The 20,971-nt window shown below is 54.3% G+C and overlaps 1 protein-coding gene across 1 annotated transcript in view; it reads right to left on the minus strand.

Annotated features, from left to right (window-relative positions):
• ARHGEF10L (Rho guanine nucleotide exchange factor (GEF) 10-like) overlaps positions 1-20,971 on the minus strand; it is a 191,991-nt gene that overhangs the window by 46,471 nt on the left and 124,549 nt on the right. Inside the window, exons 20-25 of the mRNA XM_011998461.1 lie at positions 19,495-19,610; positions 18,810-18,937; positions 17,212-17,312; positions 8,732-8,853; positions 2,727-2,813; positions 1,375-1,598 (exon numbers count right to left, since the gene is read on the minus strand). Of these exons, the coding sequence (XP_011853851.1) occupies positions 1,375-1,598; positions 2,727-2,813; positions 8,732-8,853; positions 17,212-17,312; positions 18,810-18,937; positions 19,495-19,610 (778 nt within the window). The remainder of the gene's footprint in view (positions 1-1,374; positions 1,599-2,726; positions 2,814-8,731; positions 8,854-17,211; positions 17,313-18,809; positions 18,938-19,494; positions 19,611-20,971) is intronic.

Consider the following 20,971-nt stretch of genomic DNA (forward strand, 5'->3'; position numbering starts at 1 on the left):
AATGTACATAGCGTGTGAGTCATTCACATGAAACGTACAGTGTGTCACGCACATGAAACTTGCACAGTGTGAGTCCATTCACATGAAATGTACATAGCACGTGAGTCATTCACTTGAAACATATATAGTGTGAGTCCATTTACATGAAATGTACATGGAGTATGAGCCATTTACATGGAACATACATAGTGTGTGAGTCCATTTATACAGTGTCCTGAGGAGACAAACCCATAGAGACAGAAAGTAGATTAGTGGTTTCTGGGGTGGGGTGGGGAGCAGGAGAATGGAGGGAGATTATTTAATGAACATGTGGTTTCTTTAGGGGGTAAAAAGAAAGGTCTGGAAGGCCCCACCTAGGTCCAGGCCCTGGCTGGGCCCTTGGCTGTAGGCCAAGCCTGGACTGTGCGGAGCTTAGAGTGGCTCCCAGTTGACTTCAGTAACCTTGGCTTTTGCTCCTTACTCGGTTTCCTTGTGTGGGAAAGGGGAGGGAACGACCTCTGCATTACAGAGGAGTGGCTATGAGGCTCACCTCGGAGCAGCACACAGTAGGTGCTCAGGAAACATGCTCTCATCTCATCTCCTTCTCTCTAGGAGGGGTGGAGTACACAGAGACGCAGGGAGGACAGGACACAGCAGTGCCAGGCCCTAGACTCCCCGGGGCACAGCCCCCCTCAGATCTTCACTGATCCTCACCTTCACCTCCCTGTGCACAGGATGAACATTCCCTCTCCCTTTCCGCTACGGGAGGTGGTCTACCCACCCTGCACAGGCCACACCTTGCCCTGAGCCTCCTTGCTTTGAGTCAGGGTTTTGCTGACTCACAAAGCCCCAGATGTCTTACAGAGGGCAGCCCTCTCTGCCAGTAGTAACCTCTTGACCTGGAAATACCCTGGAACCCTCACCCTGCCCAGCAAGGCGAATGGGGGCCACATATGGTGAACATTCAATGACAGCTAAGTGAACTGAAGGCCTCATGTGGCTGTGTCTCGGTGGGCTCTCACGGCAGCCCTGCATGGGGGGATTCTGGTCCCCACTTTACGGATGAGAAACTGAGGTTCAGAGAGGTTAAATGGGTGCCCAGGACCCAGAGCAAGGAAGTGGGTGAGCTGAAATTCAAACCCAGGTCTGGCTGACAGCAGAGCCAGCATCCACCTCCACCAGCCATGCTGCCTGGGAGGAGCCAGGCAACTGCACTGCAGGCAGCTGCCGACACTTTGGCTGCCACACTGGGCAGCTCTGGTGCCTACCTTCCTGGAGACCAGGGGCAGAGAATGTTGGCAGGCAACAGGCAGATCTGGAAAGCTACAGGAACAGCCCCCACCCAGTGCCCAGCCCTGCAGAGGCTGCTCTCACCCCTCCTTCTGGGCCCCTCACCTGCCATCCTGGAGCCCGAGGCAGATGGTTGGATGCACTGTGGCCGAGGGGTCAGCAGCTGTCCGGCTCTCATCTCTGCTCTCCGCCTCCTCCTCCAATTCTGGGATGTACTCCATGCAGAGCACAGGGGCTGCCAGTGGGAAGGACTTGACGGTGCGGGGCGAGGGCCGGTTCAAGGAAAAGATTTCCACCTGGCCCCCTGCACCTTCCTGTCCACCCCCGACCTGGGAGCAGAGACCCAGAGAGGCCATCAGGTGGGAACCACAAGAGGGAGCAGAGGAGGACCTGCTTTCCCAAGGACCCCATCCTTTAAGAGACACATCCCTTCTCCTGCCCAAACGCTCCTGCAGTCACAAAGGTCATTTACCCCCAGCTGCCATGGCAACAAGTTAGCTTCAGGGCCCACAGGAAATCAGGTAAGGAGCTAAGGTGGGCTAAATACTCAGTCAGCTTTCTATTTCCTCCTCTGCAGGGTGCATTTCAACCAATATAAAGTAAACATCTACTCCATCCCTTTAAAATGCCCTTCTCTGTGTTGACCATTGTTTTACCTCTGTGTCTAGCATATGATAGATACATACTCAACATATTCTTGTTGGGTGGATGGATAGATGGATGGATGGATGGATGGGTGGACAGATGATAGACAGATAGATGGAAGGCTGTATAGGTGAATGAATGGATGGGTGGGTGGATGGGTGGATGGACAGATAAATAAATTGATGGATTAAATATATATTCTTGTTGGATGGATAAATTGATAGGTAGGTGGGTGGGTAGATGGATAGATGGATAGGTGGGTGGATAGATGGATGGATGATGGATGGATGGATATACCATGTGCTAGATCCTGGGGAAACGATGAGGAACAAATCACTCTCAGACGGCGAGCAGCAATGAGAGCGCACAATTTGCAGCACAAGGAATATGGTGGAGAGTACCTCACTTGAATCAAGGGAGGCTTTGCCAGGAAGCCCAAGGATAGAAAGGTGGGCTGGAATGTCTGCATGAGTAGGGCACTAGCCAGCCCTGCCTCCTGACTCCAGGGGCGAAGATCCTGAGACCCAGGCCCTCTGCACAGCTCCCCCTTTCACTTCCTTCTCAGCCCTGTCACCATTTGCAAAAGGCACATTCTCTTATTAGCTCCCTGGTTTTCTGTTGCCCCAGATGAGGTTGCACCTCCCAACTCCATATACAGTGCCTGGCACCAGAGGTTCCCAGGAAGACCTTGCTGGATGAAGCTGCATGAGATGAGGCAGGCAGCTGCTGTCTCCAGCACCCCCTCCCAGGTACTGCTCTTCCTACTCCCGTCCTGAGGCCAGAATGCCCAGCTGGGCAGGGGGGTGACTCACCCAGAGGTAGCCCTGTGGAAGGGAGGTGCTGACCGCTGAGAAGCCCAGCAGGGGACAGTTGACAGGACTGTGGACCAGGGCCCCAAGCTGCAGAGACAGAAATGGTACATGTGAGGTTAATCATCAAGGTGCCCAGATGCCAATATTTGGCAGATTCCTGGGCCCCATCTAACTCTCCCTGGATTAGAATCCCTGTGGGTGGGGACCAGGAAAGCAACATGCTTCACAAGTGCCTGCTTCTCCAGGCAGTTCCTACACACTCACACTTGTTTTTCCTCTCCTAGAACCTCCCGGCTAGAAGAGGCCTGCAGGAGGCTCTGTATCAGCCCAGGGTCTCTGAAACTGAGCAGCTTCCAGATATGGTTTCTTGAAAGCCACTAATGCCCACCCCTCCTTATTTTACAGACGGGGAAACGAGGGTCACAGAGGGCAGGTGACTGCCCTAGACCACAGGGGAGGTGACCGGCAGGGCTGGGCAGCTTGTGAGGGCCACACACAGAAACCAGGGCTCAGCCTGTCACCGCTATCACCAGTAACCACCTTCCGCCTACTCCCCCTGAATCAGCTGCCCCAGACCCCATGTTGGGTGGCCTCTTTCTGAGGCCTGTCTCCTGAGCTAGACCTGGCCAGTCCCTCTCTCTGGCCAGGACAGCAATTCTAGGAAATGGCCTGACCCACTCATGGGCCACACTGAAAGAGAAGACAGAGTGGAGACAGCGCTTGGCTGGAGGGAGGATGCAGCCGACCACTGGGCTCTTTTCCAGGCAGCTGCTGCCCTCTGCTGGTGCTGAAGGCCCCAGCCATCCCTGGACCCATTGTTAGAATATTCTAACAAAATTTCTAATGGCCATGGGCAAGGGCCCTAAGAGGTCACCTCATCCAGCCTCCTCATTTAGCAGATGCCAACTTAAAGGTCAGAGGGAGGCGTGCCTGGCTCAAGGTCACACAGCATGTTAGTGGCAGAGTCAGGGCTAGAATTCAAACCTTCTACTCCTGGTTCAGGTCTCCTTCTATTCTGGTTGAATTTTACCCCAGAAGCCTGGCTGCACGCCAGAGGCCTTGGCACTCTGGGACCCCAGTTCTGCCTGCTGAAAACAGGGGTCCCCACATTCAGAGCAGGGGGCTTCACTAAGCCTGGCCTCCGGGCTCCGTCTTCTCTGCTTCCTGGTGGCTGCATCTAGCTGAGGGTGCACGCCCTTTCTGCTGGGCTGATGCTCTCTGTGCTCCCTTGGTGGAAAGCAGGCCACGGCAGCCCCTGCTCGGGCATTTCCATGGCAACTCCAGTAGGCCCTGATGTCAGCTGAGTCAACAGAGCCAGGTTGAAGATGGTGGGGAAAACTCAAATGGCTCCTTCATGGGCAAGGCCCTGGCCCTAAATGTCTTGCCTATGCCAGGAAACTGGGAAGTCAAGGTACCCTATGCAGAAGAGAAGAGGGGAGCACGAGGCTGTGAAGGGAAGCAGCTTCAGGTACAGCCAACCTGGCTCCAGCCCCAGCTCAGTGGTTACCATCTGGACGGTACTGAACAAATCAGGTCCTCACCTACAGAGCAGAGACCCTGAAATCTCTCAGGATGGCCGTGGGGACTGGAGAGGGAAAGTGTAAAGTACCCGGCCCAGGGCCAGGTACCCAGTTACCCCGCAGCTGCTAAGGCTTACCAAGGGCCTCCCATGGGATATTCCAGCACTTCACACACCTTAGCTCGTTTCCCCATCGGAGCAAGGCTATGAGGGCGGAGCTATCACGGATGAGCAGAAGACAGGGTACATGGCCAACAGCAGTTCTGGCTGAGGTCGGTGAAGGTCAAGACACAGCCCAATGGGCTGGTGAGCTTTGGCCTAAGCAAGCCTGGCCACAGACTCCCTGTGGGGCTGGGCTCCCAAGATGCTTGAGTTTTAAAGCATCTCAGAGCAGGCAGCACCCCCAGCCCCATCCCCAAGGCCCTGTCCCCGGGCAGGCTCTGAGACTGACAATCAAGGAAACGGGTTTGTGCTGAGCCCTCCCCGCCCACCTGCTGCCCGTCCAGGGAGAACATTCCCCCTTGGATGGAGCCAGGGGTCCAAGAAGAACCTTCAACACCCCAGTAGTCAGGCCTTCAGAAATGCCACAGAACAGACTCCGGTGTCCTTTCCTTCCCGGGGACCAAGGTGTCCTCAGGTATTCGCTTCCATTGCTTGAGCCCTGAGCACACCCCATGCAACTGGCTAAGCACCTGACCCAAATTGTATCCTTTACTCCTCATGGTGACCCAGTCAGGGAGGTGCTGTGACCACCCCAGTTTAAGATACCATGAGCTGAGGCAGCATTCCTGATGTCACACTGTTGGGACTCAATCCAAGGCAGGTGGCCCCTGCTGATGCTCTGTCACGCCCCCGGCCGATTCCCTTGAGTCAGAAGGCCTTGGTGTGGCCCAGTGTGGGCAGAGGCCACTGTCAGCACAGACGAGAGACCTACTCCTGCCTCCCGCCCCAACACCCCGGTCCCTTCAAGGAAAGAGCCCAACACACCCTCGTCCACTGGTACAAGAGTACTGACCCTGTCTACACTGTGGCCAGCAACTCCCTCTGCCCAGCCCAAGCCCTCCCTAGACAAATAGTCTGGACCACTGGTTGCCATGAGGCCAGCCAGAGCTGGAGTCACCCCTGCCCCAGGACCACCTGGAAACGTGGTGTGCTGGAAGGGGGCCTGGGCAGCGGTTCACACACTCACATCTGTTTCTGCAGTAATTGGACAGGGCCTTGGAACTCCAAGGCCCTAATTCATCAGGCTGCCAGCACACAGCTGATGGGGCACATGTGTCTGGACTGGCAGGGGGTGGAGTAGGGTGTGGGCAGAGTGGGATGGCAATTTGAGGCCTAGCAAGTGTGGTCAGACAGGCTCTGCTCTGGCTTCTGGGAGCTCCACAGGCCCCTTACCACAGAGAGTCACTCACCACCCTCCACTAGCCCCGGTGCTCCTCAGGAGACAGTGAGCTGGGGCCAGCAGGACTGAGGTTTCTGGCCTACATATTCCTGGGCCCTGAGAGCTCGCACTGAGGAGGTTCGTGGGCCCTGGTTCCCCAGGTTTGAGGTGGCAGAGGCTCCCCACCTGGATGGGGGTTTCTTTTGGGGAGGCCCTGGAGGCAGTGGCCAGTCTGTGACTCCACCACTGGGGTCTGATCTGTCAGGGCTCAGCCTGCATCCTGTGCTCTCAAGAGACCCAAGGCCCTGAGGGATACAGGAGAATCCAATGCCCATCATAAAAGTCACCCAGGGCCAGCCTTCTGCAGGGATGCCCTAAGGCCAAGCTGGCCGCAGGCACAGTGGGCCCTGCTACTCCCCACTCCATGGTCGCTGCCTCCAGCCCAAGGCCCCAGGGCCCACAAGTAACCCCCAATCTGGCATACCCCATCTATCACCAGTTAAGCCAGTCCCACCCCAACATATCCCCAACGTGTTCCCACCTCCCTTGCCCAAGGCCTCCACCAGGGCTGGGGCACTGGTGATAGACAGGGCACCTAGCTGGGGTACAAAATTTAAAAGGGCACCAAAAATGCAGTCACAAAAAATATATAGAGAGAGACAGAGTAAGACAAATCAATATTAATGCAAAAAATCCACAATGAATAATTACTTAAAAGTTTACAGACAAAACTTCACCCTACACTTGTACAACCCTGGCTCACTCGCCTCACCCTAATCCTGGCCCTTTGTGTATCAAGAGACAAAAAGAGTGACCAAACCACAAGCAGAAATTTGCTGATTTGGTTATATTTAAGCACTGCATTAAAACCGTATTTATTTTAATTATTGAGATTTTTGACATCTGCTAGAATTTTGTGCCTGAGGCAAGGATGCCTTACTCCAGTCACAGCCCTGGCCTCCGCCCACATCAAATCTTGTCACGTCTCAGCAGGACCCTAAGCTGAGCTCTGAGCTGCTCCCTCTATATCCATTCTTTTTTTTTTTTTTTTTTTTTGAGACAGGGGCTCACTGTGTCACCCAGGCTGGAATGCAGTGGCACGATTTCGGTTCACTGCAACTTCTGTCTCCCAGGTTCAAGTGATTTTTCCACCTCAGCCTCTCCAGTAGCTGGGACTACAGGTGTGCACCACCAAGCTCAGCTAATTTTTGTATTTTTGGTAGAGACAGGGTTTCACCTTGTTTGCCAGGTTGGTCTCGAACTCCTGACCTCAAGTGATCCACCTGCCTTGGCCTCCCAAAATGCTGGGATTACAGACGTGAGCCACCCCACCCAGCTGACATCCATTCCTTTTGTATTATTTACTTATTTATTTGAGACAGGGTCTCACTCTGTCCCCCAGGCTGGAGTGCAGGGGTGCAATCACAGCTTACTGCAGCCTCAACCTCCTGGGCTCAAGCGATCCTCCCACCTCAGCCTCCCAAGTCACTAGGACTATAGGCTTGCGCCACCACACCTGGCTAATTTTATTTTTTATTTTGTAGAGATAGGGGTCTTACCATGTTGCCCAGGCTGGTCTCAAACCCCTGGACTCAAGTGACCCTCCCACCTCAGCCTCCCAAAGTGCTGGGATTACAGGCATGAGCCACCACGCCCAGTCCCAGTATCCATTCTTATCTGCAATTCACTCTCACACACCAGCCAAAAAATGCAAATTATAAATCAAATCATGCTAGTCCCCAGCTTGGGAAACATCTGTTTCCAAGGCTTCTCACTGTTCTGAGAACGAAATCCAAAGCTGATCCAGCCTGCAAGGCTGGTGTGGTCCAGCTCACCCACCAGCTGACCTTGGGGCCCGCCCTCTCTCCTCCTGCCTCACCTGGCTTCCCCCACTGTTCCTGCTGCACCCTCTGAGTAGGTTTGTCTACTGGCAATATCGTTCCCATCCCTGGGCTGAATCCTTCTTGCCATTCAGGTCTCAGTTTAAACGCCACCTCCTCCAAGTGGCCATCTCTGAACTTCAACCCACCCATGTATCTATTGTGGCCCTGATGTCTTTGTTATGCACCTCACTCTTTTCTATTTCCTTTGGTTTGCTGGGTTTTTGCCTCTCTCTCTCTGCTAGGATTCAAAGCTACATAAGGGCTGGGACCTTGTAAGTCTTAGTCACTACTGTATTCCCAGGGTCTAGCACAAAATAGGTGCTCAAAAAATTACATGCAGAATGGACAAGTGAACAAATGAACTCACATCTCAAGGATTTGTTCTTTCAGCTATTTAGATCCCCAGTCTACAGCCCAATCGGTACGTCTCTTGGGGCTCACCAAGCTGGGCCTGGGTCCCCAGCTGGTGCTCCCATCCCTGCAGCTGAGACGACCTCATCTCCCTGGGAAAGGGGAGGCAGTAGTTGCTCCAGATGGAGGGCGAGCTAGGACAGGGTATAAGGGCAGGTAACCCGTAGGGGCTGAACATCCTCATGGTTAAGACCCTGGGTGTTGTGATCAGGCAGGGCAAGGTTCAAATTCTTACTCGCTGTGTCCTTTTTGGAAAATCATAGCACCTGTCTTAGCCTTAGTTTCCTTATCTGTGAAATGGATAGAGAAACATCTACTCGCAAGGTTCTTACAGATATTAAAATAAGAGAATGGCAGGAAAGAACCAGGGGGTACAGCAAGTGCTCAATACACGGGAGGCCTGATGGCACATCAGGGAGCATCCCACAATGAGGGCAATCCCTGCACCAAAGCCGGCTCCTGCCTGGCGGACCACAAAGCACCCAACCCACGGGGGCTGGCACGGCCGCTTCGGCATGATCTGGAGCCATGCCATCAACAGATGAGATCATTGCTGTTTTATTATCTCAAAATAATGGAATTTTCCATTCACTTGACCCACAGTGGTCATTCGCCTCCATTTTTTTGGTGGGAAAGCTAATTCCCGAAGCAACAAAAAGGCTTGACCAAGTCTGTCAGTAAGAATTTAGAAGCCGCAGCTGGAACCTGAGCCTTCCCTGCTGTGGGCGCTCCCTGGAAACTCTGGTTCTCCCAGGCGAGGGGGAGCCGCAGCCACCTTCGAGGTCGGCTCAGCAAGATCCGCTCCACTCACCTGCAGGCTGAGTGCCCGGGAGGAGAAGGCAGGGATGCAGCAGGCCAGGATCGGGCACCAGAACGGGGCTTTGCTCTTCTTGTCCTCATCCGGGCATAGCCAGCCTGGCTGGTTCTCCTCCCCTACAGCAAGAGGAAGGAGGTGGGTAGAGCTGGTCAGAGTCCAAGGACCAACCAGGCCATGAGGAGCCCTCCAAGCCCCAGGGAGCCGCTGCAGGCCCCAGAAGCCTGGCCCCATCCAGTCACTCCCCACCCTACTCCTGCCGGACTGAGATGGAATCCAGCCTCAGGAGTGAGGCCGTGGCCAGGGTCTCAGGCAGGGAGCTGAAAAACTTAAGGTCCCAGCTTGACCATCCTACTGCTGAACAACCCTGTGCAAGTCACCCCAACTCTCTGAGCCTTGATTTCTTTGCCTAGAAAATAGGAATGCTAGAAATGCCTTCGTCCTGTGGTTGCTGTGAGAACCAAATGAAATAATAGACGTGAAAGGGTTTTTAAAAAAAAATATTAAGATGCTGAACAGAGTACAGACCCCTGTTGCCGTGAATTTCTGCTGCAGAGTAGGAGAGAGACCATGAATGATCAGAGGACAGGAGGCCGCCATTGCGGCACTCACACTTGACCGTGGTGGTGATGGAAATGCGGGAGAATTACACTCCTGCTTCCTTCAAGACTATCCTGAAATTAGGAAGCCACCTGCCTCCAGTTTGCCCACCCTAGCTGTGCTTCAAAGCTCCCAGGGACCTGTTACAAGTACACATGCCTAACCTGATCCCAGACCCAGGACTCACCACGGGAGATCACCGTGCTAAAGAGCATCTGCTAAACCTCGTTCTTTGTGGAGGCTCCTTTACACGGCTTGGGGCTCTGCTCACACGTCCCCTCCTCCGAGAAGTCCTCCCTGACTACCCTGACTACAGTGGCCCCTTCTCTCAGGAATCACTCTAAAGACCCTGTCTTACTTTCCTCACAGCCTTCATAACGATCTAAAATCATCTGTGGTTCATTTCCATAAGTCTCTAATATCAAAGCTGTAGTCAGTGGGGGTCTGCACTGTCTCATTCACCACTGTCCCCCTGACACCCAGCACACTGCAAGGCACATAGTGCTCAGAAAACAAGGCTGGAAAGAATGAATGAGAGGAAAGAGGGAGGAATAAACCACCATCTGTTCTGAAGAATTCTCCCTGTGGAGGATCCCTTCCTCCTTTACGCTCCCTATGAGGACTCCCTTCCAGGAAGCCCACAGCAAGGATGGGCATGAGGAAGACGCCACCTACTATGCGCCCACACATCAGGCACCACACTGAGCGCCACCGTCTATGCCCTGGCTTAGTCTTCACAATTGCTGAGCATAGTCAGAATCATTATTTTCACCCCACAGAGGACGACACTGGCACTCAGGGATTTGGTAACACAGCCAGACCACAGCCATGGCTAGGGGGCAGCACCCAGATTCAGGCCTAGGTCTGAAACCCAAGACTGAATTCTCTGGACTAGACCAGGCAGCCTTCAGCAACCACGCCCACCGAGGCTCCGTCGCAAAGGCCTGTGGGCCCAGTGATGCTAGCGTAGCTCTGCTGCAGGCAACCAGAGACATGGACAGGTGGCCCCAGGAAGAGACGCCACTTACTGCAGTGACCCCAAGCTGAGGAGTGCCCAGAGCTCCAGAGCCACAAGGGCAGGTCACAGACTGAACCGCTGTGTTGCAACGCCCTTCTCCGTGACAGAGAGGAAGCTGGGACCTACAGCCAGCCTGCCTCTCCCCGAGGAGGGGCCAGCTCAGCCTGAGAGTGCCCGCTGGCCACACCAGGGCCCCCTGACACTACAGTCGTCTTCACTCAGCAGCCAGGCCCATCCAGATGTAAAACTTACATCTGGCCTCACCGTTCCCCTGCTTGGAAACATCAGTGGAGTCCCAGTCCGCCCAGAATAAGATCCAAACTCTCCTGGAAGAGCTGCGAAGGCCCCTTCCCTCCCCGGCCTCCTCCCTCGGCCACCAGCTCCACTGAGCTGGACTGTGCTCAGCAACCTCACTGGGACGGGCCCGGAGGTTCCCTCTGTCCGGAACTCTACCCTTCAGCTCCCCAGGGCTGGTTCCTCTCCTTCTTAGAGAGGCCTGCACCGCCCATGTCTCCATGCCCTGGCCTCATACCACCTCAGCCCATCGGAGGGTATCACACCTCTGAGGGCTACTCCCTGCTCCTCCACCAGTGTGGCTCTTCTTCCTTTGTGTGCGTGCACATGTGCATGTGTGCACGCGTGTGTGTGTGCGCACATGGAAGTAGGGCTCCCCACCATGCCAGTGTTCTGTGAAGGCCGAAACCTCCCACCCTATTTCCTTCTACACCTCACCCAACCCACTCACGCAGCGCTGGACCCACCACGGACCATCAGTACATTCAGGGACATGAACAAAAAGTCTCTTTTCTCAGAGCTTCATTTTCCAGGTTTGTCAGATGTACCCCTGACATGAACATTAATCTGACTCGCTTTCATCGAAGAGATCCTGCCAGGTCAGAGCGAAGGGCTGGACGTGAGTGAGGAAGGACCACCCTGAGGGCAGCCGCAGGCCATCACTGCCCGAGAGAGGTGGCATCTGAACGCCAGCACAGCAGGAGGAGCTGGAATGAGGTGGCAGGTGAGATGCTATTTGAGAAGTGAAAGACATTCCCAAATGTCAGGCATGACGATGTGAAAGCGCCAGCACCCAGCGCGCTCACACCCTCCGGCCTGAGTCACTGAGCGGTGAACTCACTCCCAAAGTGGGCCCAGAGCCGTCGTCCTCCATGTCCGGCCCTCTACCCTGCTGGGCCCTGGAAGCAGTTACGTAAGACCTGATCCCTGCGACCAGGGAGGAAAGACCAACATAAGAGGCCCTCAGGGAAAGGGCACGACCGCACAGGGTGCACACATTGCCATAACAGACACTTCTACGTGCCCCCACCTCACAGTTTCCACACTGCCTCACTGCATCACAGCCATCATGGGAAACAGGTCCTTCCATCCACACTCCACACTGGCCAGCAGAGGAAAGGGGAAAGCAGGGCAAGTCCCAGGTGCCAAGGAACTAACCCACGGGGGCACCTTGCACGGTGCCTGCAACGCAGCTCGTCCCGGGGCAGCGCAGCTCTCCTAGCCTCTCCTAGTGTGCCGGGGCTCACCACGCCGCCTCTTGGACAAGCCCCTGGGCAGCAAATAAAGATAGACCAGATTTGAGAGCTTGTCCCTGCTCTCAAGGAACTTACAATCAAGCAGATCCTCACCTCTACCAGACAAGAGCTCTGGTCTGGACCCCCAGTTCCTCACCCCACAGCCTGCAGGAGCTGGGTGAGCGAGCATCTCCCCGCCCTAGCCCCCGTCACCAGGGCGCCCAGAGCTCAGCTCCTCTCTTTCCTCCCCGAACACCCACAGCCCATCAAGTCCTGGCAATTTATTCCTATGTATTTTTTTAATGATCTGACCTTCTCCTTCCAGATGGTGCCTTCCCTGCCTGCGACTGGGGACATTACAAGAAAATGGAGTCGTTGCTCCCCATCTGCCACTGCCATTGTTCCCATCACAAAACCAGAGTGGCGGAGACCAAATGAGAAGACTGCTGTCGCTGAAAATTGAAAGCTCGCTTGGGATAAGTGACATTAAGAACTGGCACCGACGGCAGAGCCGCGATTTCCATTTGACACTAAGTGGGGGCTTATTTAGCGCCCAGCTCTGTTTGCCAACACCCCCTGGGCATGAGAGCTCCCCATGGGACACAGGGAACAGCTCCAGGGTCGCAGATCCCCCACCACCCTCAGAACAATCCCCTCTGGTCTGCTAGAAGGACCCGGGCAGATCCCACCTCAGTCTCCAACTCGCCGTGTGACATGGAGCCAGGTACTTACCCTCTCTGAGCCTGTGGCCTCATCTAGAAAATGGGGGAAAGAACTCCAACCATATGGAGTTGTGAGCACTGGAAATCATATATATCATGCCTAGCAGACACCAGGCACTCTGGAAATAGCAGCCATGATGGTCGCTGTCCTCGCTGCTCCTATTACTGAGGGCAGCTGAGCCCACCGCAGGCCCTGCCCCGCTTCTCCAGCCCGACCTGCCTCCCAGACTCCTACTGGGCTCAGTCCCAGTATCATGCCTTTACTGCTCTTCCCGAACCTCCCAAACTTAAAGCCACCTTCAAGATACCGCTCACACCTCCCCAGCACCACAGAGATGCTGCTGGCCACAGCCACAGACGTCAGACTGGGCCAGACCTCAGCAGGCATCTCATCCAACCACCTGTCCCCTACAGAGAGGGCCATTGGTGTCCAGGGAGGCCAGGCAAGTGGCCAGCCTCCCAGCTGGGGTAAAACCAGGGTCAGGCTCCAAGGCCATGCCCTCGGCCCCACTCCTGGCGAGCAGACCCATCCCTTCCAGCTGCAGGGCGTGGGCAGATCCCAGCACCAGCCTGTGGGACAGCAGTGAGGGTTAAAGGACATGATGAGGTCTAGAACGCACTTCACACGCTGCCAGGGCTGTGCTCAGGACCCAGCAGCTGGAGTCATCACTGGAAGGAAAACTGGCGTCAGTGTGATGACTACGGGCCAGAAAACTAAACCAAATGAGAGGCGGCAAGGGAGGGCCCAGCCCTGCGCTCAGGCTCACTGCCTTGGCCACCTGGTTATGTCCCTGTGAGTTTGGCATTGGCCGTGGCCTGCCAGGCCCATGTCCCCTTGAGAGGTGGGAATGAGGAGGGCCACGGGTGGGAGGAGCTCCAAGGGCCCAAGGGTATGGGGCAGCAATGCAGCTGTGTGGGCAGAGCAGGTGGTGCGGGGGGAGGGCACAGGAAGGGAAATCAGGGAGCCCCTACCTCACCTCTTCCTTCTCTGGGGCCTTCCATCTACAGCCCTGTTCAAGCCCTAACAAGAGCCGAACCGGTAGAAAGAGGTAGGAAGATATCCTGGCCCTGTACTAAATCGCGTGTGACCTCAGAAAGGCCATTCCCCTTCTGAAATGCAGACACTGCTTGACCTAGGAGCCTCTCTGACAGCTCCTATGTGCCAAGGGCTGGCTGTCTAGGCATCTTCCACGCACCATCTCCCTACATTTTCATGCGACCCCTGTGCAGGGGGCACTGGCATTTTCCCCATTTTCTGATGGAAAATCCAAGGCATCTCAGAGTAGTTTGCCAGGATCACAGAGCTGGTCAGTGGCAGAGCTGGGAACGGAAGCCGGATGGTCTGGCTCCATTTCCCATGGTGCTGAGGACCACGCCTTACTGCCTCTCAAACCTTCCTGTGTGCCAAAGAATGCAATAGGGCCCTTGGAGATCTAGTCCAACTCACAAATAGGAAAACTGGGTTTCGGGATGGAGTCTGCCTTTCCCAGGACCACAAGGTATGGTGGTGGCCATGCTGGGGTTTGAACTGGGTCCGCAGATTCCCCAGGGCTCCCTGCCCCTCCAAAGGGCAGAGCTAATACCCTCTCCCAGATCCCAGGCTCCCCCACCACATCCCTCTCCTTTCTCAATCTTCAGATTATGATCCTGACACACTGTAGTCAGGGAGAGAGAAAGATACAGAAAATAAAATAAAGGAATAACAGGCTTTGGGAATAAATGTTTTTAACATATTCTATTTCTAACAGGCTCATATTATCGTCCCCTCCCAAACCAGGCACTGCAGATTAAAAAAAAAAAAAAGTACTGGCCAAATAAAAGAAACAAATAATTCAAGCCCCAAGGGAACACAGGCATTCAAATAAGATTTCAAATGACTCTCCTTCCATTAAAACTTTTGCTGCAGTGAAGCTGTGTGGAGATAAGGCAGCCCAGCGTCTTCACAGGCTGCGGAGAGCTGGGGCTGCCTGAATCGCCATCTCCCATCCCTCCAGCACCAAGCTCCATACAGCAAAGCACATGTGGTTCAAACAGGAGATTCATCTGCCTTTAAAGCAGGTGTACACATGGGGCTTGGGCACTTCCCAGGATGGAAGTGATGGGGTGGGAAGGGGAGCGCATGGTCCAAGGGGCAGGGAAGCCACGTTAGCCTTTCTGAGGGCGAGGATTCCCAAAGTCTTCTGCCAGGGACAGGGCAGCTTCTGCTTAAAACCCTTTCTGCACACTCCAAAGGCCTTTCTGTCACCCAGAAACATCCAGCTGAGGCCAGAGCAATATCAGCACTGGATCCAAGAAGGGATGGGCTGAGTAGAAGCCTCTAGTCCGGATTCGCCCACAGGCAACCCCTCCCCATTCCTTCCCCTACCTCCACACCTGCCTCTCCCATGCCCTCTCCCCACAGCAGCCAGAATGACCCACTTAAATGAAAATCAGATCACGACATTATTCAGCTCTCAATGCTATAATGCACAGCTTCCCATCATGCCCAGAACAAATCCCATACGGCTCTCCCTGGCTTCCCAGAAAACCTGCCCACAACATACCCACCCACCTACTTCCCTCCCCTTCATCTGCCAGTGCTGGCCACTCTGGGCTTCCTTTTGTCCCTACCTCAGGGCCTTTGCACTTGCCGTCCCCATGCCTGGATCACTCCGCCCAGATCTTTGTGCAGCTTCTGAGGTCCCTGCCTCCGGGTCCCCCACATGGCAGCCCCAGGCCAGCTCTATGCCCTGCACAGCATAACTCCTGCTTGCAGATTTGCTCCCCATTTAATGTCCTCCTTCCTGCCCCTCATAAATTTAAGTTCCTTGAGAGCAGAGATCTCTCTGCTTTTGTCATTATTCTTTCCCCCATGCCCAAAATTATGTAGAGTCTCAATAGTATTTTTCAATTAATGAAAACCAGTGACAAAGGTCCTCTTTTTTTGTGTGTGTGAGATGGAGTCGCACTCTATTGCTCAGGCTGGAGTACAGTGGCACGACGTTGGCTCACTGCAACCTCCGCCTCCTGGGTTCAAGTGATTTTCCTGCCCAACCTCCCGAGTAGCTGGGACTACAGACATATGCCACCACGCCTGGCTAATTTTTTTGTATTTTTAGTAGAGACGGGATTTCACCATGTTGGCCAGGCTCGTCTCGAATTCCTGACCTCAGGTGATCTGCCCACTTCGGCCTCCCAAAGTGCTAGGATTACAGGCGTGAGCCACTGCGCCCAGCCAAAGGTCCTGACTTCTTTCCAGAAATGTTTTTGTTTTGTTTTGTTTTGTTTTGTTTTGTTTTGTTTTGTTTTTGAGATGGAGTCTGGCGCTGTTACCCAGACTGGAGTGCAGTGGCGTGATCTCGGCTCACTGCAAACTCGAACTCCCAGATTCGAGCAATTCTCCTGCTTTGGTCTCCCAAGTAGCTGGGACTACAGGCGTGTGCCAGGCTCATTTTTTGCATTTTTAGTAGAAACAGGGTTTCACCGTGTTAGCAAGCATGTCTCGATCTCCTGACCTCGTGATCCACCTGCCTCAGCCTCCCAAAGTGCTGGGATTACAGGCGTGAGCCACTGTGCCCGGCCTTCTGTAAATGTTTTAAAACCTGTTGGAAATGTGTGCTTCTCTATAGAAAGATCATACCAGAAACAAAATCAAAAAAAATGTCCCTGCTATTGGCTGGCATCGGCAAATGGGAACTATGGTACATCATAGGGAATAATAGCTCTGTCTGGAGGGTACATGAGCCTCTCATCAACTCAAAAAATGGACAAGTAAAGTAATTACAACTTAATGAACGCAGTCTGCAGACAGACTCTTGCCAAGCCGAGGAAGCAGAACGGACAGGGATCGAGACTGGGCTTTGGAGGCAGGCCGCCCAGGGTCTGCAGCCCAGATCTGCCCCTTCCTGCTGTGTGACCTCAGGCAAGTCCCTGCACCTCTCTGGGCCTCAGAATCCTCAATGGAAAAGAGATTCTCAACAGACCTAACTCTTAGGGCTATTGTGAATGTGAAATGAAAAAGATGCACATAAAATACTCAGAAAAGTGCACATAAATATCCATTTATGTATCTGTATTCGTATCATGGGGTGCACCGGAAGAAAAGCATAGTAGTGAGGTCTTTGGTCTTTGAGAATCAGTATAGTCCAACCTGCATCATTTTTCCAGGTATCATTTTTATTGAGATATAATTCAGTTACCATAAAATGCACCCTTTTGAAGTGCACACGTCACTGATTTTTGGTGTAGTCACAGAGTTAAGAAATCACCACCATCTAATTTTAGAACATTTCATCACCTCCACCAAAAAACCCTTAGCAGTCACTCTCCATTACCCTCTCCTCCCAGGTCCCTGGCAACCACTAATTTACTTTCTGTCAAGTTCCATCAATTCCTAGTTGGGGAAGCTGAGGCTCAGAGAGGGGAAGTGACTTATCCAGGGTCACAGAGCAGAGCCTCAGGGCTCCGGCTCCGGCCCCAGCTGTTTCTCCACCACACCGCCTCCCTCCCACTCAGAAGCCTCCCTGCCCCCAACAGACCCTGAACACCCATCCTGTACCCTCACACACCCCAAACCTCCCCTCTCCGCACCCCTGCCCCCTGAGGCACTCTCCCTGGGGCTATACTCACGGAGTCCGAGTTTGGCCAAATGTAACCTGTTGACCCAGGAAATCTTGCTCAGGGGGTTGGGGGTGATGAAAACCACCATGAAGCTGATGGGGCGGCCGGACCTGCGGTGAGAAGGGTGAGGGTGGATGTGTGAGTACCCACACAAGGGCTAGGCTCCCCCAGCTGTCACGTAGTACTTCCTCCAACCCACGTGCCCTGGAGATTGGGGAGGTCTGGTCAGAGCATCCCCAAAACGTGGCCAAAGAGGTTAGTGGCCTGGCAAAGCCTCAGTCCCCTGGAGGAGGAATCCCTTCACCCACAATGGCCCCCAGAGGGAGGTACCTGGCCAGAGTGGCCGAGCCACGCTCCCCAGCCTGGCTCCAGGAGCCTCTGGCTTTGTGCCCGGCAGAGCCTCTGCAGGCTGCGACTCCACCTAGTCAGCGGTCAGCTGTCCACAGGCCTTAGACACCTTACGTGTCTGACCACGTGCCTCTAGAGGGAGGAATGGGTCTCACTTGGGTCTGTTCCAAGCACCTGGCATGGGGCAGTTGCTCAGTAAATGTTTGCTGAGTGGACACATGAATGAATGAAGAAATGAATGAATCAGGTTAAGCACCAGCTTGGGGCAACCAGAGGTTGCTGTTGTCCCTATACTGTCCTCTCACCTCGGAGCAGTGGGGGCCTTCCCAGCCCTTTGGGAGGTGGGCAGGGCAGTGCCACAAGCCTCTAGGGTGTGCGTGGAGAATGGGAGGCAGAGAGAAGGGAGACGGAAGAAGGGAGATGGGCAGGCCACTCGGCAGAGAGGCGGTAGATTCAAAGCTGCTGACTCCTGCACATGGTTCCCTGGGGCACCAAGCCCATGGTCCTGCCTCAAATGATAGTGCTCCAACCTTCTCTTCCTTGCAGCCACTGTGCTTGTGACACTCTATCCCTACCTTCACCCCACCCTGGAAGCCAAAACCTGGGCATTGAGCCCCTCACTGCACTGGCCTCAGCTTCAGAGTCAGACCCCATCAGGACCCAGCTCTGCCTCTCACAATGTGGCCTTCAGCCTCTCCTGTAACTCTGAGCCTCACCTTCCTCATCTGTAAAGTGGAAATAAAAAGACCCAACTTACAAAGCCTCAGGAGGACCAGAAAGATACCTTCCCCTGTCTCTGCCGGGCCAAACAGCTACGTCTATCATCAGTTCCACAAACCTCAGTTGGGGTCTACTGTGCACAGCTTCTGTGGTGGGCATTTTGGGGGTAAGGTAGTGCTGCGGGGAGGCTGGGTCCAGAGAGAGGAAACCCAGGGCCTGGCCTGGGGGCCTAGATAGGCTGATGTGACTGAAAAGGACATATCGCAATGGAACTGACCAATGGCAGAGTGTCTGAGTATCCTAACAGTGAGCCAGGCTTATCCAGGATATGACCATTCATTCATTCATTCCACAGTCTTTCCATGAGCACCTACTGCGTGCCAGGTGCTATCCCAGACACTGCCCACGATGCCTACATATCCACTCCCACCATGTTATCTTGACAAATAAGAGGGCTCCAGCTACCCTCTCCGGATCCCCTGCTCCACTGGAAGCCCAGCAGAGGCAGCAGCCCTCCTTCCAAGACCCCCTCCTCTCACTTGTCAGGTTTCCCAGGAAGCAGGAGCCTGAGACGGCATTTGTTGGCCGAGTGGATCTCTTCCTCCTTCACCCGCATCAGCCTCTGCAGGGCCAGGCACCAGTCTTGAGCCACGGTCATGTTCAGGTTCTAGGGTTCAGGAGGTGAATGAGGTTACCACACAGCCCACTGGTTCCCCAAAAGCCACCCCAGATCCTATAGGAATCACAGCACCCCAGAGGAAGGGAACTGAAGAAGTCCTGGAGCCTCACTGAGGCTGCACATTTAGCCCCAAGCAGGAAGCCAACTCGCCATGCCCCAGGCTTCCCAGCCCTGGACTCAGATCCCACCTGGCAGCCCTCCTCTGAGAGGGACATGCCGTCGCAGCCACTTCCCTTCCAGACTGGGCAGAGGCCCAGGAGGGGCCACATGATGGAATGGCCACTGTGCAGAGAACAAACGAAGACCCCACAGCCAGGCTCTGCTCAACCCAAACCAGAGGGTGTATCCGAACCAGGGGCCGCACAACAGACTTCCAGGCAGGGACACAGAGCTTCAGCAGCGATGGTTGCCTACGGGAGCTCAGAAGCCAGAAGTGCATGGTGGGCATGGGCCAGGAGAGGAGCCCCTCCCTACTGAGCTTTCTGAATCCAGGCACTGCCCACACCAGGGAGCTCAGGCCAAAAAGGCCAGGCCAGGCCACGTACCTGGTAGGTGCCGTGCAGCGTGCTGATGAGAAGCGTGATCTGCTCCACCACAGCCAGGTCTTTCTGCAGGTCCTGCAGCTCCTGGAAGAGTCGTGGGGGGCCGAGGTACACCTTATCTGGGCAGAGAAGAGACCAACTCGGGCTCAGGTGAAGAAGGCGTTAACAAGAAGCCAAGCATCTGCTCACAACAAAAAAGATCCAGAAAGTAACATTATCCAGTTCCTACCCTGCCCAGAGCGCCCAGACTAGCTGGGAAGCCAGATCCTTTCAAGGGTGAAGCCTAACACCTGAGATCCAGGCCACAGTCAGTCCGTACAAAGGGCTGTTTGAGACCACAAGACCAAGAGCAAGCTGTGCCTGGGAGCAGGGAGGGGCCTGCATGGGGCTGGAAGTGTGGTGGGCACTGCCGGGAGAGAAAGACAAGAGCATGTGCAAAGGCACTGTGGCTTGAAGCACCCCGTGAACAGCAAGTTGTTCAAAGACATCCTGAGGACCTATCGTGTGCCAGATTCCATGCTAGAGACTGGAGACAGCAGTACACAAGACAGACAGGGTCCCCACTCTTCCAGAGCTTATGACCTGGGCAGGACGAGTGGTGGAAGAAGCGGTCAGTTAACGAAGGTGGGTGGCAGGAGGTGGTGGGGAGAAATATCAGCGTGGTGGGACAGTCATGGGGTGAGTGGGCCCAGATCCCCAGTGATGATACAGATGGAGTAAGGATGAGATGGGGGTACGGGGCGGCAGCTAGAGATAGAGCAGGAGGGTCCAGGAGGACCAGATGGGAAGGCTTTGAACACCGGGCTAGGAATCTGGACTGTATTCTCTAGGCCATGGTTTTGCACACTGAGGTCTTACGAAGCCCCAGGGGAATGGAGGGGAAGCCTTAATGGGGGTTTTCATTGAGACAATGATCTGAAAAACAGGTGCGTATCCTGAGTCACCTGTGTGGAATGAGTTTAAAGCCACACTCTGCTGCCTGGTATCAAGGCTTCCACGGACTGTGGCACCTGAATGGTCACCGGGCAACAAGCAAAGAGCGTGGCGAGCTTGGGATGTGGACAATGCGCTCACATCAGAGGGGCTCTGCAGTAACCCAAACTGGGGAGCTCATGGGAAATGCAGATCCCCAAAGGGCACCCTGTGGCACAGGCACGAAAACGCAGAGGCACCTGCTCCACCAGGGCCTGCGCCACATCCACATTGTGAGCAAATTTGTTTCAGCAAAACAACATCATCCATCAAGTTACATTAATGCTGTTAATTGGAATGTTATGGTTTTGTAGCTTTATTTTTATTCAATTTGTGATTTGGTTTTGGTTTTATGGTTCTTCAAGGGCTATAAGCAGAAGGCGTTGATTACAGGGGGGTTTGTATTTGTATATATTTGAATACAATATAATGAAGGGTTCCACAAGAACTTCTTTCCCCTTTAGAAGGGGTCTGGCAGTACGTGACTCTGGTTTGAGGAATGCGGCTA

This window comes from Mandrillus leucophaeus, unplaced genomic scaffold (assembly GCF_000951045.1).
Source record: "Mandrillus leucophaeus isolate KB7577 unplaced genomic scaffold, Mleu.le_1.0 Scaffold571, whole genome shotgun sequence".
Lineage (NCBI taxonomy): Eukaryota > Metazoa > Chordata > Mammalia > Primates > Cercopithecidae > Mandrillus > Mandrillus leucophaeus.